This window comes from Tamandua tetradactyla, chromosome 20 (genome assembly GCF_023851605.1).
Source record: "Tamandua tetradactyla isolate mTamTet1 chromosome 20, mTamTet1.pri, whole genome shotgun sequence".
NCBI classification, from domain to species: Eukaryota; Metazoa; Chordata; class Mammalia; order Pilosa; family Myrmecophagidae; genus Tamandua; species Tamandua tetradactyla.
In genome coordinates this window covers 52,200,806-52,218,759 of record NC_135346.1, presented here as the reverse complement: position 1 = coordinate 52,218,759, position 17,954 = coordinate 52,200,806, and the positions used below count along the sequence as shown (strand labels likewise).

The following is a 17,954-nucleotide window of genomic DNA, read 5'->3' as shown; positions in this document are numbered from 1 at the left end:
TAGACAATTCCACAATCATATTTGAAGATTTTTAACACTCTTCTTTCAGCAAATAGTGGAAATATCAACTGCTTTGACTTAGCTGCTTTTTATAAAACATTACCCGAAATGGCAAAATACATATTCTTTTCAAGTATACATGGTATGCTATCTGAACAGACCATATACTAGGCCATACAACAACCCTCAATAAATTTAACAAGGCTGGAATTATACAGAAAAATGTCTATGACAAGGTAGAATTAATCAGCATTCTGTAATAAGATAACTAGAAAACTCCAATTATTTAGAAATAAAAACACACCTAAATAATCCATGAATTAACAAAGAAATAATTAAAATTAGAAAACAGTTTTAACTAAATAATAACAAAAACAAAACATCAAAATTTGTGAGATGCACCTAAAACAATGATTAGATAGACATTTACAGCTTTAAATGTTTGTATTAGAAAAGAAAATTTAAAAAGTCAAAGATCAACAGTCTCCACCAAAATCAGAAAGGATAAAAAAAAATGCAAAGTAAGCAGGAGGCAGAAAATAATAAGAGGAATAAAAGCAATGAAACAGAAAATGAACAGAGAAAATCAATGAAACTAAAACTGTTTCTTTCAAAAGATCAACAAAACTGACAGACATCTAGCTAGGCCAATGGATATCAAGAATGAAGAAGACAAATCACTTCAGATCCTATAAATATTTAAAGGATAATGAAAGAATATTAGGAATAACTTTATTCCAATAAATTTAAAAGGGCAAATTCCTTGTGAGATACAAATGACTAATAATGACCCTAAAAGAAACTGACAATTTGAATAGTCTCATATAAATTAAAGAAATTGAATTCATAATTATAAACCCTCCAGGCCCAGGGGTTTCTTTCAGTGGTGAATTCTATCAAACTCTTAAGGAATACATAATATCAATATTACATAAACACCTTCAGAAAATATAGGAGGAGAAAAATTCTCAAATCATTTTATGAAAAAGGTATTATCCTGTAGCCGAAATCAGATAAACTCATCACAAGAAAACGACAGATCAGTACCGATCATGAACATAAAATAACAAAAACATAGCAAATTTAATCTAACACTTTACAAAGGAACACTGTATCATTACCAACTAGGATTTATCCTGGGAACACAATGTTGGTGTGAGACAGAAAAATAGATCAATGTAGTTCACTGTATTATAAAGAAAGGGAAAAAAGCCATTTGAATAGATGGATAGAAAGTATTTGAAAAAAATCTATACCACATTCATGATAAAGACCCTCAGAACACAGGGGAGATTATTCAAACTGATTATAAGCATCATCATCAAAAAAAAAACTACAGATAACATCATGCTGAATGGTAAAAACTCAATTCTTTCTACATACAAACAGGAACAAAGCCAGAATATCTTTTACCACTTTTATTCAACATTATTCTGGAGGTCCTACCAGGAGAATAAGGCAAGAAAAGAAATAAAAGGCATGAAGATCAGAAAGAAGACATAGAAAGTCTTTATTTACAGAGGATATGATCATATAGATATACAATCCGAAAGAATTTACAAAAAAGCTACTAGAACTAGTAAATAAATTAAGAAAATAGGACACAAGATAAACATACAAAATCAATTATGTTATTAAACAGTAATGAATAAAAAAGAATTTACAATACCATCACAAATATAGGTAATATATTTAATTAAAGATTTAAAAGCCCTGTGCTCTGAAAACAATAACACACTGCAAGGAAGTTAAAGAACACTTATAGAAATGGAGAGATACACCATGTTCATTAATTTGTAAGATTCAATATTGTTAAAGCAGCAATCTGGCCAAACTGGTGTAGAGATATGAGGCAATCTCAATCAAAATGCTAGCAATCTTTTTAAAGAAATTAACAAGCTGAGGCTAAAATTAATAGAGAAAGGCAAAAAAAAAAAAAAAAAAACCACCCTAGAACAGCCAAAACTACTTTTAAAAGGAACAAGATTGGAGGATTTACATTCCTGATTTCCAAATCTGTTCTAAATCTATGATAATCAAAAAAGTATCTGTATTGGTATAAGGATGGACTCATAGATCGATGGTAAAGAGCAGAATTCACTAACAGACCATACCTTCTTAGGGTCAACTGAGGTTTAAAACGGTGTCACAATAATTCAATGGAGAAAAGACAGTCTTTTCAGCAAATGGTACTAGAACAATTAGATAACTAACTTTACTGGAGAAAAAACACTTTGGCTCTTACCTCATATCATTCACAAAAATTTAACATGAAATGATCACAGACCTACACATAATAACTAAAATTATTAAATTTCCAGAAGAAAACAAAGGAGAAAATTAATGTAACACTGGCTTAGGCAAGATTTCATGAACAAAAAAGTGTAAGCCACAAAAGAAAAAAAGTTGGAAAATAATCATCAAAATTTGAAAGCAAACCATAAACTGGGAGAAGATATTTGCAAAACATGTACATGAAAAAGGGCTAGTAAACAGACTACATAAAATACTCCTATAACTCCATATTAAGAACACATAAAAAAAGACAAATGACCCAAGTTAAAAATGAGCAAAAGAGATGAACATTTTGCAAAAGAAATATGAATGGCCAAAAAAGCAAATGAAAGATGTTCAACATAATTAATCATTAGGGAAATGCAAATTAGAAGGTTGAGCAACCAAACTGAGATATTGTTAATGGGAATGAAAAATGATACTGAAATTTTGTAAAACAGTATAACAGTATTTTCTTTTTTTGTATGCTGTATGGCGGGATCACATTTCATTGTTTTTCCATCCGAGTGCCCCATTATTGTAGCATCATTTGTTGAATTTTTGTTTTGTTTTTTGTTTGCTTGTTTTGAAAAGGCAAGGGCCGGGAATCGAACCCAGGTCTCCTGCGTGGCAGGCAAGGATTTTACCACTGAACTACCCTTGCACCCCCAGTACAGCAGTATTTTACAACATTAAACATGTACATACCATATGATCCAGCAATTCTATTCTTAAGTATTTACCTAAGAGAAATGAAAACTTAAGCACATACAAAGACTTATGAGCAAATATTCATAGCAGCATTATTGACAGTAGGCAAAAGCTGGAAGTATAACTCAAATACCCATAAACCAGCGACTAGATTTAAAAAAAAAATGTGGTAAAATCGTACTACAAAATACTACACAGCACTAAAAAAGAACAACATTAACACATGAAACATATTTCAATCTCAAAAACATTACCTTAAGCAAACACAGAAAGACTACTTTGAATATGAGTTCACGTAAATAAAAATAAAAAAAGACAAAACCAAAGTGACAGAAATTAGACACTGGTTGAGGGGATCAAAGAGCATGAGAAAACTATTTAGGATGAAGGAAATGTTCTCTAACTTGATTGTGGTGGTGGTTACATGGTTGTCCATAACTGCTAAATTCATCAAAATGTACACTTAAAAAAAAAAGGAAGAAAAAAAGATATTTGCAACAAAGGGCTAGCAGTCCTAAAATATAAAGAGCTCTAAGAAACCGGTGAGAAGAAACAGAACAATTCAATAGAAAAATGAGCAAATGAATGAGTAGTTCATTCACAGAAAAAGAAGATTGAATAGCCCTTAAATAAATTTAAACGATGCTTAGCCACATGGAAAGAAGAAATCCAAATTTAAATTAAATTATACTGAGAAACCATTTTTCACCAACAGGATTGGCAAAATTCAAAAGCTTGGTAACACTGTCTTGTGAAGCCAATATATAAACATTCTCACAGTTTACTGGCAGGCAAGGAACTGATATCACCCTTACTAAGCAATTTGGCATAATTTACAAAAATCAGCAACATTTTATTCTTTGACCCCACAGAAATGGCACTTACAGAAAATTATCTATATTTCCATAAATGTAAAGTATGTATAAAGTTAATTGTACAACACAGTTTTATTTGTGTTTTATTAAAGTGCATATTATATGGCTGTCACGTACAACCTATTTTTGTTTCTTGAAACTTTATTGTGATAACACATATAGAGCAGAAAATTTGTCATTTTAACTATTTTAGTGTACAATTCAGTGGCACTAATTACATTCACAATGTTGTGCCACCATCATTAGCTTCCATTATCAAAACTTTTTCTTCACCCCAAACAGACTCTCCATACCCATTATGCAATAACTCCCCATTTCCCACTTCCCCGGCCCCTGATAACCTCTCCTCTACTTTGTCGTTATGATTTTTTTTCACTCTAGATACTTCATATACATGGGATCATACAATATTTGAACTTTTCACTCAGCATACTCACTTCAAGGTTCACCCACACTGAAGCACGTAACAGAACTTCATTCCTTTTTTACGGATGAATAATATCCCATTGTATGTATGTGTGTACACACAAGTTTTGTTTAACCATATACCTGTTGACAGACATTTGGGTTGTTTCTACCTTTTGGCTACGGTGAATAATGCTGCTATAAACACTGGTATACAACTATCTCTTTGAATCCATTTTCAATTCTCTGGGTACACACACACACACACATATATATATAGATGAGGAACTACTAGATCATACAGTAATTCTATGCTTAACTATTTGAATTACAGGTTTCCACAGTAGCAGCAACATTTTCTGTTCCCACCAGTAATGCATGAGGTTTTCAATTTCCCCACATCCTCTCCAACACTTGTTGTTTTCAGTTTTATGTTAATAAATAGCCACCCTAGTGAGTCTGAGGTGGTATCTCATTGTGGTTTAGATTTGTATGTCCCAAATGGCTAAAGATTTTGAGTTTATTTTCATACACTTATTGGCTATTTGTGTTATTTACTTTAGAGAAATGTATTCAAGTCTTTCGTACATTTTATAATTGGTGGTTTGTCTTTTTTTTGTTGGGTTGCAGGAATTTTTTATATATTCTAGATATTAAACTCTTATCAATTATAAGATGTGCATCTGTTCCTCCCACCCTGTAGATTCTTTTCACTTCCTTGATAATGCCCTTTGACACACAAAAGTCATAATTTTTTGAAGTCCAATGTACCCATTTTTTCTTTTGCAGACCATGTTTTTGCTGACATAGCTAAGAATTCACTGCCAAATCAAAGGTAATAAAGATTTTCCCTTACGTTTTCTTTGAAGAGTTTTATTTCTTTAACTCTTATATCAGGTTATTGATTCATTCTGGGTTAACATTCATATAAGAAATGATGTAGAGTCCAACTGCATTATTTTACATATGGAAATCCAGTTTTTCCCAGAACACATTTCTTACATTTTATTCTTTGACAATATAAATATATTCCCTCTTCAAATAAATTAGGTAAATTAATTAAAATAAAATTTGCTGTGAAAAACAACTAAGAATTTCTGCTGATCAGAAGACAAACCAAATGATATAGAGACAGGTCACAAACTTGGGGATGGTAGCTAAACATCAAATAATTAAAAGATTAGTATTAAAAATATATAAAGATTTCCTACAAACTGGTAAGAGAAAAAATAATTCAATGATAAGGGGAAAAATTTTTAAAAAGACATAAACATACATTTTATCTATGACACAAGTAATAAACTTTAAACAATATAAATTTTCACTAGTAATCAGAGAAGTGTACCTTCTAATTCCTATGAGATATTACCTCAACTAGACTGACAAAAATTTAAGTAAAACATTATGAGCTACTGACAAGGATGTAGATCAGAGGTCAGCAAACTATAGCTGTTGGTCAGCTGCTTGTTATTGTAAATAAAGTTGTATTGACACAGAGCCATGTCCATTAATTTAAAAGCTAACAAATAGCTATAATGGCAGAGTTGAGAAGTTGCAACATATATGACCCACAAGTCTAAAGCATTTACTATCTGATACTTAAAGAAAAACTTTGCCAACTCTTGATGGTGATCAATGAGAACTCTTTAACTGCTGGTGAGAATATAAAGTAGTACAATCATTTTATAAAACAAATTTGGGGTTATCTACCAAAAATGAGGATGCAGGGGATATATATTTTCCAATCTTTACAGTGACAATGATTGTATTAGCAAAAACCAGAGAAAACACAAATACCCATTTATAAGAGAATGAATAACTAAACTGGTATATTCAAACAGAAGAGCTCATGAGACTGCAAATGAATCAACTATCAATATTAACTCTCAAAATACAATACTAGGGCGGGCCACGTTGGCTCAGGAGGCAGAGTTCTCACCTGCCATGCTGGAGACCTGGGTTTGATTCCCAGTGTCTGCCCATGTGGAGGGAAAATAAAAAACAACACTAAGAAAAATCAAGTTGCAGAAAATAAAACAGTATGGTTTCACTTGTATAAAGATTCAGAAATATGCAAAATCATATATTATTTTTAGAATATATGCATATGCAGTAAACTATGGAGAAAAGGCATAAATTGATAAACTCAAAGTTCAAGATTACAGCCACCCTCTGCTGGTGGGAAAGGGGATAGTTTTGGAAAGAGGAACAAGGGGAAATTAAAAGGTATTGGCATTGATTTATTCTTTAAGCTGGGTGATGGTATTTGTTATGGCTATTCTCTATTTCTGTCAGTGTCTGTCTGTCTGTCTGTCTCTCTCTCTCTCTCTCTCTATATATATATATCCTTTTTGTATGTATTTGAAATTAACAGCAAAACTCTACAAAAAAAAATCAATCATGAATACAGAAGATGCCATAGGATATAGTTTTCTGCCATTTAATTTATAAATAATGAGATTCCAATAAAAGAGAACATTTAAAGTACAGAAGGTTAACTACTCCACTATCTAGCCTTACAGCAATGTTGTGTGATTCAAAAAAGAACAATTAGATAGCTAGAAAGAACTACAGACAGATGATAGATAGAAGACAGATAGGTAAAACAGAGTAATCAAAGGCATTTTAAGAGGTTATGCAAATGTGAGGAAAAATCTTTCTTCTGAATTTTTTAAAGAGTTTTTCAGAAGTAAATACAACTATCATTGCTTACCAAATACATTCCAATGCAAGACAAAATAAACAAGTATGAAAAAAACATTCTAGAAGCATAAAGTGTCTCCTACTGAAAATTTTAAAAGCCTATTTCATTCTTATAAATTATCTCACAAAAAATTCTAAAAAACATATTTATTTCCACTATTTACATTCAAGCTATATGCTTGAAAAATTTTAAAAGGATATACAGAAATAAATACCTACTTTCCAAACAAAAGATAAAGAGAAAAATCAGGAAATTGAAAAATTAAAAAATAATAAAATAAGATCATGAAGATTAATACAAATGCAAAACGATGAGATCTTATACAATTTTTAATTGGGCTGAAATTTGGTTCTTGATTTTCAGTAAGCTATAGCAAAGGAAGCATAATTAGTGAAAAGATGGTTACAAGTTAAAAAACATCTGTGTAAGGATCATTACCAGCTTTTCTTTATAATGATTCTAGAGAGAAATACTCCCTGTCAATCTTTTAAAACAGAACTGAACTTTAACCACCAAGGCAACAAAATACCCAAAGGTTAATAAAATTAACACTTTAGGAAGGCCCAGATTTAATACTGCCATAAAAGTATTAAATGAAATGATTAATGATGCTACTTAGAATTTAACATAATAGTCATATAAAAATAACTTACCTTCCTGAATTGCCATATCCACAGTTCTACCAGAAGCTGAGCGAAGAAGTTTTTGGTAATTCTGTGCATTTTGGTCAAACAACTGTACAAGAAGAGTGCATGTCTTTTCATATTCACATCTGCTGACAGTGCACAACTGCTCCAGCTGCTGGAAAACAGTAGCGGTATCATCTAATGGATCATCTAAATTATCTCTGCAAAAACATAAGACCAAGTTCAAAGATAGCATTAGAATATGATGCACCCTTTTCATAACAAAATAACTTCATTCTGTTAAAAAAATCTATATGGATAAAGAAATAAAAGTTAAATGGATTAGAAACGAATAAATAAATCTATGTTTAATAGATAAAGCTAATTAATAATAAATATAGATACAAATAAGAAATCAAATCTATATTGGAAGATGACATGTTTATCTAAATACATAATATATACGTATGTATATACTTTTACATATATACATATATATATATATACATATATATATGTATTTTAATAGTTTAACTATTAAACTTCCGGGTTCCCTCTCAACTATTGGGGACTCCCATAAAAATAAGCCAAGCCCTTGATTTTGAGGCTTGCCCTTATGAAACTTATTTCTGTAGTGGAGAAGCTAAGACTACCTATAACAAGACCTAAGAGTTTCTTCTAGGAAACCTCTTTTGTTGCTCAGATGTGGTCTCTCTCTGTCTCTCTCTCTCTCTCTCTCTCTCTCTCTCTCTCTCTCTCTCTCTCTCTCTCTCTCTCTCTCTCTCTCTCTCTCTCTCTCTCTCTCTCTCTCTGTCTCTGTCTCTCTAAGTCCTACTATGCAAGGAAATATCATTACCCTCCCCCCTAAAAAGGATGTGACATCCAGGAGTGGAAGTCTCCCTGACAATGTGAGATGACTCCCCAGGATGAGCCTGGACCTGGCACCTGGGATCAATAATGCCTTCTGGACCAAAAGGGGGAAGAGATGTATAATAAAATAAGGCATCAAAGGCTAAGAGAGATCGAACTGAGTAAAGAAGCTATTCTGGAGACTATTCTTATGCAAACGTCAGTTAGATAGTGCTACCTGCCATGATTTGCTAAATAAACCCCAACCAACATCACTCCTCTTGACTCTTAAGAATGCCTAAGTCTCAAACTAAGACTCTGTAAAGGTTTCAAGCACTAGGTTTGCCTTCCTGGAACCTATAATTCCAGAGGGTTTCTAGGTCAGATAAATTCTGAAACTCAGAGGGACCAGGCTTTCCAAGATTATCAATTAATTTCATCCCCATATCCTTTAGTGTAGATACCTCCTCTCAACATGAAAAAGTCAAAACGGGTATTGCTCAAAGATCCTTATGGATTGGGAGAAGGATTAAAGGAAAAGGAGGAGGTATAACAGAAAACGGGATTTAACAAGTGAGTATAGCTGCTGACTCACTATATTAATATTCCTTCTAGCCTCCAGTGTTTTGGAGCAGCTAGAAGGAAAAATCTGAGATGGTGGAACAGTAGCCCATGACAAATCTGGGATCTGTTCTGTAACTACTTACTGAAGGGTGCTTTTTTCTTTCTTTTCTTTGTATACGTTATCTTTTACAATAAAAAAGACTTAAAAAAAAAAAAGTAAGGGAGAGATTAAGACATTCCAAGATTAAAAAGAAAAAAAAAAGCTAAGGGGCTTTGTCATCAATAGACTGGTCCTATAAGCAATACTAAAAGGAGGCTCTTCAAGTTCAAAGAAGAGTATATTAGACAATAGACTGAAGCCACATGAAGAAATTAATAATCTCCAGTCAAGATAATGGCATGGGCAAATATAAATAATGGTACTACTGTATTTTTATTTGTAACTTCACACTTTATTCATATAGGATCTAAAAGGCAAATGCATCATATATAATGATACATTAATGGTTTTGTACTTATAATGTATAAATATGCAATTTGTAACAAGAACTACATAAATTTGGGGGGACAGAAATAAAAAGGAACATAGCTTATGTATGCTATTGATGCTATCTATTGATGTATGCTTGTTGGTCTCAGAGGAAACAAGATTCAATAGATTTAGGATGTTAAATTTAAGCTTCATGGTAATCACACAGAGAGAAAAAACGAGAGTGAGAAAATGGAAACTCAGAGAGACAGAAAAAAAGAGTATGGGTTACCAGAAGTGGCAGAAGGGGCAATAGAGAGTTAATGCAAAATGAGCATAGGGTTTGTCTTGGGTGAAGGGAAAATTCTAGTAATGGACAGTGATAAGCGCTATATAATATTGTGAATAGTATGAACAGTATGCTTGTGAGGGGTTGGGATTAGAAGATTTATACTGTATAAATATTTTCACAATAAAAAAAATAGAAAGCTAAAGAGATAATGACAAATAAATGCAAAAAATAATACTGGATGAGATTCTAAAACTGGAGGAGAAAAGAAGGCTCAAAAGGATATCAACGAGACTTAAAAAAACTGGAATAGAGCATATAAACTTTATATCAAGGTTAAATTTCTTGAATTTGGTAACTGCACTTATGGTAATTACATAAGTGAATACCCTTTTTCGCAGGAAATATGCATGGAAGTATTATACCTTCAAGGACTATGATGCATACAACCCACTCTCAAATGCTCAAAAAATTGACAGATGATAGGTAGGTAGATAGACACATAAATAGAGATGATAGAAAGATGGATGGAATGATATAGCTATGGTGGCAAGACATCAAAATTGGTGGATCTTGGCATCTGGTGAGCTGGGACTATGTTAGAGTTCTCTGTATGGGGTTTGTAATATTTTTGCAATGGTCCTGTATGTGCAAAACTATTCAAAAATAAAAAGTTTTTTAAAAAGGCAAGATAAGGACTGAAAGAAAGTATCTACAGAACAAATATATGATAAAAAACCTGAGACCAAAAAAAAAACAAAACAAAACTTGGGACCAGAATAACAGATAGCCCCCTCAAATCTCAATAAAAGGAAACAGCCCAATAGGAAGTGGGCAACATTTTTGACAGCCACTCCACCAAATACATACCAATGGTAAATAAATACATGAAAAGATACTCAATAGCATTAGCCATTAGGGAAATCCAAATTAAAACCACAAAGAGGTACCATTATACACTTATTAGAATGATAAAAATCAAACCCAAAAACTGTCAATATCAAGTGCTGAGAAGACAGCAGAGCAAAGCAATTGGATCTTCATACATTGCTGGCAGAAGTGTAAAATGGTACAGCCACTTCAGAAAAAAAGTATGGCAATTCTTATAAAGTAAAACACAGTTTCCATCCAACCCAGGAATCCCACTCCTTGGCATTCATTCAAGAGAAATAAAAACTTATGTTCATATAAAAATCTGTATAAGAATGTACAGATTCATAACTAACCAAAATGGGAACAATTCAAATGTCCATCAACAGATGAATGGATAAATAAAGTATAATATATCCATAAAATTGAATACCACACATTAATGAAAAGGATAGGACTACTGATGCAACATGGAGGAATCTCAAATGCATCATGCTAAGTGAAAGAAACCAAACTACAAGGCTACATCCCATAAGTTTTAATTTACACAACATTCTTCTGGAAGAGGCAAAAGCCATAAGAGCTAAAATAGATAAGTAGTTGCCAGGGACTTAGTATGAGGAGAGGGCTGACTATAAAGGGACACAAAAAACTTTGTGGGGTGATAAAACTATTCTATTTTTTTATTTTTATGGTAGTTATACAAACATACTTGTCAAAACTCATAGAACTGTAAATTAAAAAGGGTGGACTTTACAGTAGGTAAATTTTGTCTCAATGTTTTAAAAGTCTAAGATGAAAAAGATAAAACAGAAACATTTAGTTTTTCAATACCTCACAACTATGGCAACAGACTCCAACCGAGAAGTGATAAAGGCCTTTGTGATTTCTGGTGCATAAGTGTCTAATAGATGGGGTTCAGTTGATTTCACAAAAGGAACCGATGCTACCATCCTTTGCCACAGAGTTAATAAATAATGAACACTGTTGGGAGCAAATTCCCAATGCTACAAGGAAATAAAGCAAAATTATTGAAAAGGACATTCTGTCTCTCTCGAAAAAGAATTACAGGGGTAAAATTACTGAACAAGCATTTTAAATCAACTCTTCTTCTCATTACTTAACTATGAACTTGTTATGAATACTAAGTTTTTATAAGTGCAAAAGAGTTTATAAAGAAACCAACAATCTGCTAATAGTCCATCATCGAGATGATCACTCTTAAATTATTAGTGTATTGCCTTCTAATCTTTTTATGCATATTTTTCAGAACTGACATCATATAGAAAATATGGTTTTATAACCTCTCCCTCAGACTTATGAAAAGAAATTTCCCAACTTAATATAATCTATTAAAATATTCTTTTATTTCTTCACATGGATTTACTACAGTTTCTTGGTCATTTTTCAATTATAAGATATCTACGAGGCTTCTAAATTATAATCATTATAAACACTGCAATGAAGTTTTTTACCTAAACGTTTGCAGTGAACATTTCTAGCAAAATACTCAAATTAATAAACCTTAAAAAAAAAAAAAATCCATCAACGCCTACCCAGAAATGTTTATAATTATATTTTTACATCAATTATAGACTTTTACTTACCTGGAGGCTAGTAATGGTAAAATTAGCTATCAATCTGATAACTTCAGGATACTCCTTTACCATAACTAATTCTCCCAGCTGATAATTTGTTTTTAAACGAGCCAAAAACCGACAAAATTCATGATAATTACCTGGATCAGATAAACCCTAAATTCCAAGACAAAAAGAAAGGCTTTAAAAAATATTTTAAACAGACCTAGCTACCGACCTATTATACCACCAATAATACTCCAACAGTATTTTAAGTCTCTCAGTTTTCTTGGGTAGTTAGGTACTTTGTGCCAGGTAGATAACAATGAAAGAAAAACAAGTGATTCCTGCTAGATTCAATATATCCTCAATGGTTAATTACAAGAAATCCAAAGTACAGGCTTTGGAGGAAGTTTTGCACCGTGATAACTAAATTATAATGTTTAAGAACTTACATTACACCAAAAAAAATATGTGTGTGTGTGTGTGTGTTACTGTGAAGTAAACAGATTTGAAAAATATTTAAGATGAAAAATAAGAATGGGCTTTTGAAATCTTGTACTAATGAACAGTAAAAACTAGACTTCAGTTAAATGGTGTGTGTGCACACATAAATAGCAGTAATTTCTTTTAATTCAATAAATATTTATTAAGTTCCTAGAGGCACTGTGCCCTCAATTAGCCCCCGTCTCTACGTGTGAAGTCATTCAAATAAATTGTAATGTAGACAGTTTAACGAAAGTACCTACAAGTACAGAAGTAATTCTGGAGAGAGCACAGTTTAAATGGAAAGAGCAAGAAAGGTGCCCCTAGTTGTCTATGGGTTCCCTGAAGACAGGCACATGTGTTATACTACCTCTCTAGTTTGAGCACGTTGCAGTATGTGCTGTAACTGGTACAAAACGTAATTCAAAAAAATGCCTATTTAATATTGAAAGAAAAAGCTTCTAAGAAATTTGATTCTTCTAAACTCCATAAAAGCATGTAAAATACTGTCTAATTATAAAGGAAAAATTACTGAAAGATAGTTTGGACTTGGAGATCTTTTCATACATGTTTGTAACTCTACGATGATTAATATAATATGAACGCTAACTTTTACAGGCATGAAACGCTTACACAAGGATGGTGAAAAATCAATGAAAAGAATTACCTGACAGTTAACATTATATCTTCTACATATTGGTAGACGACAATGAGTTAAACAACTAAAAATGTTTAAGAATATAGGTAAAATCCTATTTACCAGCAAAACAGGTTAATTTCAGAGCTATGCTAACACTGAAAAGGTAAAACAAACACAAAGTAAAACATAAAATACTCCTGATAGTAACCTGTAAAAATAATTTCTTTTTTTTAAGAGTAAGTACATTGCTTTCTGTACAAATATAAAATAGTATCGCCTCCCCAAATTATTAATAACCAAGAGACTTAGATAAACCTCATTAAATCATTTACTCTTTTAAAATATGTAGCTATTTTAAACTAAAAACAAAATAGAAAGTAAAACACAAGATATCCATATCTAGACACCCAAAATCACTCATTAATAATGGCTTTGCAATCATCTGAAATGACTACTGCCAGAGAAGCATCACTGTTAATACAGAATAGATTTAAATATCTAACTCTTACCTGTCCACAAGGGGGCAAATAGACTTCTTTCATAACTTCAAGCTACTTATTCCAATACTAACATTCATATATATTTAAGTTTGCTAGTTCAGACACTAACTATAACTCTGAATTAATACCGCAGTAATTTAAGAAGCGCATGCAAAAAATTCCAGTATAATGATAAAAAGCAGAAGCATAATAAGATATATCACTTCTATTCATATTCAACTAAAAGAACGCAAAAAATAAAGATGGGGAACACAAAAGTCTGTCAGGAAAACATCCAGTTTTTAAAACTGCCCATTTCTAGCACAAATGAGATCTAAGGAAGATGAATATGATATTTTATATTTTTGTCTAGAAGTATAACAAGTTCATGATAAGTTTATTCATTCACTGTTTGGCAGATAAGCTACATTCTATATGCTAAGTATTAATTAAAATACTTCATAAATACCTGCGGGTTTTCAAGTATCCTTTTTACTCCCTTAATTAAATTACCAAGGTACTTGGCACGTTCAGGACTGCTAAATAAGGACCTTCTTGTAGAAGCAAACTGAACTAAACATGAAAGTGCCTAAAAACAACAACAAAATTTATTTCAATTTTAAAAGCAACTATGGTCATATGTAATAATTACTGGTCTCTTCATTAAAAAAATGTGTTTTTAAAATTAAAAGCAGCATAGAGTCTAAAAATAATAAAAGCTAAATATCATCGACCACCACCACCATCACCATAACCCTTCGACCTCATCACTGAATTGCATGTACTCCCCTCTAATATTTTCTCATATTCCAAATCTGGCAGAGCAGGGTCTATACATGTGTATGTTTACAAGGCACCCAAATGAATCTGATGTCCAGTTTTGTTTCAAATCATTGAACCCGGTATTCTACCAAAAAGAAAAGATGGTTTTGTGATGGAATACATTTGGAAAATACTGCACAGTATACACTGTGCATCCTACAAGGGAGGAAATATCCTGTATTTTACTTAATCCAGCATGTCCCAAATTTATTTGGCTTTGAAACATTTTACTTTGAAAAACCCTGACAGTAGAATTAGATACTCTATACAAATTTCTGAAGAGAATCTGTGGCCTACTTGCCTCTCTAAACTTCAATATTCTATAGGCAATTTTACTTCTTAGAGTCTAAATTCTATCACTATACTCATTGAAGTCTGCCTGATCACTAAATGAGAGGTGCCAAATTGGCAACTTTCAGGCCAATTATGAAAGTGGTTCTTATATGTTTTGTTTAGGTCTACATATATTTGTTTGCCCATCTATATGTTTTTTTTTTTAATTAGAATTAGCTGCCAATATTTAAATTAGGAGATGTCACACATAAAAAAATGTCTGGCTGTCTTGGCAAGGGCGAAAACTGACAAAAATGGCTTTTATAGATGCTCTCCAGTTTGTCACAGCCCCCACTATCAAAAACAAAAACAAAAACACATACATCTTGCTAGGCAACACTAATGGCCAAAAGGTCTGAGAATCACTAGAATATTAAAAACTGCCATGGCTATTGGGTCAAAAAGACCTGGATTTGAATCTCAGATCCAATATTTACTTTGCTGTCCTAGGGAAAATGACTTAGCCAGTCTGGGTCTTTTTCCTGTCTATATAGTCAGGGTAATAATACTTATCTTGCAGAGCCATTCTGAAGATTAAATGAGATAAGCACCAAAAAGAGAGCATACCCAATAAATGTCACTTTCTCTTAAAACAGTTGCTTTCCATTTTATGTTTTAAGCACCAGTACCTTTTTTGCTTTATCTCAAAATATTATCAACAAGAAACCCTGGTTTTTTAAAAACTAAAAGCAGGAACAATTATAGTGAAATGAAATTATAGTGAAATGACAGAAGGCTGGAGTTCTGTGGCATGATCAGGAAACATTAATGCCCTGTGAAACTCACTTTGAAAACCACCACTTTAAAACCCTAGGTTCTAGAGCAGACATATTATTAAAAAAGGGTATTTTCATGAACCTGTTTCCAACTCCTAGGGAATAACATATATACACAAAGATACTGCTGATACATACGTTAAATATGGACCTTTTCTCAGGAAACAAAAATATTAGAATTTCTTAATTTATTTATACAAGCTCACATACTGGCAGCATTTTTTTTTTTTTTTTAATTTTGCCTGGTCTGTTTAAGATTCCACAAAGACAGGGCCCTTAACCTCAAAACTGAGTATAAACAAAGAGTTTCAAAACTTTGAGGGGCATGCAATAGAATCTGAACTACGAGAGTGATGAGCACAGAAACAAGTGAATAGACCTCTTTTGTTTCTCAATCAAGGGTATCTGATGGGGGCTGCCTGTCAAGTCTAAGACATGAGCCAGGAGGGGCTGAAGAAACAGTTGGAAAGGGGAGAAGGGAAGGGAAAGTTCAGGTGGAATGACAGACTGTCAAACTAAGGCCCAGAGAAGGGAAGAGGTCTGAGTAGGAAGGAGATAACATTCAGAAAATGGTGGGTTGTCCTGGCTCTGGGCAGGGGCTAAATCAACTGTTATTGCTTCTGTGCCTAAATCCTGAAATGGAATGGACTACTAACTATATATATATTATATAAATATAATCTGACAAAAAACTTAAGCAGCATACATCCCAGAAGATTTAAGAACTTCTTGTGAAAGTAATCACTAAACATGTGGAAAAACCCAGTCAGGTACATAAAACAATTTTTTTTTCAGTAAACACATCATCCCTCACTTCAATTAGATAAAGATCACAGGTACTCTTTAATGAAATAATAAATGAATTTTACTTACTAACTGAGACAGTAGAGATGGAAGTGAATGATACAGATTGAAGAAAAGATCCAATGTGTCTGGTTCCAGGAAAACTGGAAAAAAACATTTTTTTTAAATATCATTATTTTTGATTCAAACAAACAGAACTTCAAGACCTCTGAATGTGGTCACTCTGTTCAGTTAGACCACTTTTTAATCCTTAACAATTTTCCTTTGAAAGATGAAATTTACAGGGACAGAAACTAACAAGCTAAGATGTTCCTCATTTCCATTTAAGATGTGTAGTCCTTATTGTAAGAATCTTCTATTTTCATTTGTATTAAAATAACATTATTTTAAAAGTAAATGGTACTAACAAGCCTATAATAAAAACAAAAATAGCTGTACCCTAACTCATTCCAGCTATACCTTTCAAACATTTTAGTTTTATTTATGTCCATGTTCCCAAATAATATGCTTATAATTAATAATATGCTTATAATTCCCTGATTTGCCTTTTCATTTTAGGCATGAATTGAATTCTTAAATTACTACATGACATTACGCAAGGCTTTAACTCTCTAGCCACTCATGCCTCAACCCAATCACCCCCACCACTTCTACATGATCCATCCTCACTTAAAAAATCCACTCACTATATCACTTGGGGTTAAACCAATTCTTAGTGTTTATACTTACTATGACTACATAAATGATGTTAACAGCTGAGCCTGGGAATACATTATGATCACATCACATTTTGAACATTCCCTGGATTTTATCATAGAATCCTATGTTGTGCTTAGTTGTATATCTGTCACTAAATCTTTCCAGATGCTCTGACAGATCTGCAAAATGTTCTTCATGCCATTTTCCACATGATCAATACCATCAAATAACAAAAACTTCCCACTCTTCCACTCCTACCTCCCAGAGCGCCTTCAACTTGGACTGTTTTTTCCTACTTGTTATATAACTGTCTCCTTTGTACAACTATTCCATGTAATCTTGTGTTGAAGCCCTCTTTTCTCAGATCCCTTATATTCCACTTTCTTGGCTTGTACATTAAGTACTTTCCTGAAAACAGGTACTTAAGGAATAAATTTTCGGAGGACTTGCACATCTGTAAATGTCTTTATTATATCTTATATTTAGTCATTTGGATCCAGTTTGAAAAGAATTTTCCCTCAAATGTCTGAAAGTATTACTCCATTGTTTTCTAACTTCTGTCAAGAAGTTACACCATTCTGGATCCTAAACCTTTGTGGGTGACTTATTTTTTTCTATCTGGAAGATTTTAAGATCTTCTTTTTACCTTTACTATTCTGAAGTGTCACGGTTATAGGTCTCAGTCTATATCTTTTTTCACTG

The 17,954-nt window shown here is 32.5% G+C and overlaps 1 protein-coding gene across 4 annotated transcripts in view; it reads right to left on the bottom strand.

Annotated features, from left to right (window-relative positions):
* Positions 1–17,954, bottom strand: part of RANBP17 (RAN binding protein 17) — a 365,039-nt gene that overhangs the window by 320,130 nt on the left and 26,955 nt on the right. For all 4 annotated transcript variants that reach the window (XM_077137636.1, XM_077137634.1, XM_077137637.1 and 1 more), the window contains exons 8-12: positions 16,623–16,696; positions 14,288–14,407; positions 12,244–12,390; positions 11,471–11,643; positions 7,623–7,816 (exon numbers count right to left, since the gene is read on the bottom strand). In XM_077137636.1, the coding sequence (XP_076993751.1) occupies positions 7,623–7,816; positions 11,471–11,643; positions 12,244–12,390; positions 14,288–14,407; positions 16,623–16,696 (708 nt within the window). The remainder of the gene's footprint in view (positions 1–7,622; positions 7,817–11,470; positions 11,644–12,243; positions 12,391–14,287; positions 14,408–16,622; positions 16,697–17,954) is intronic.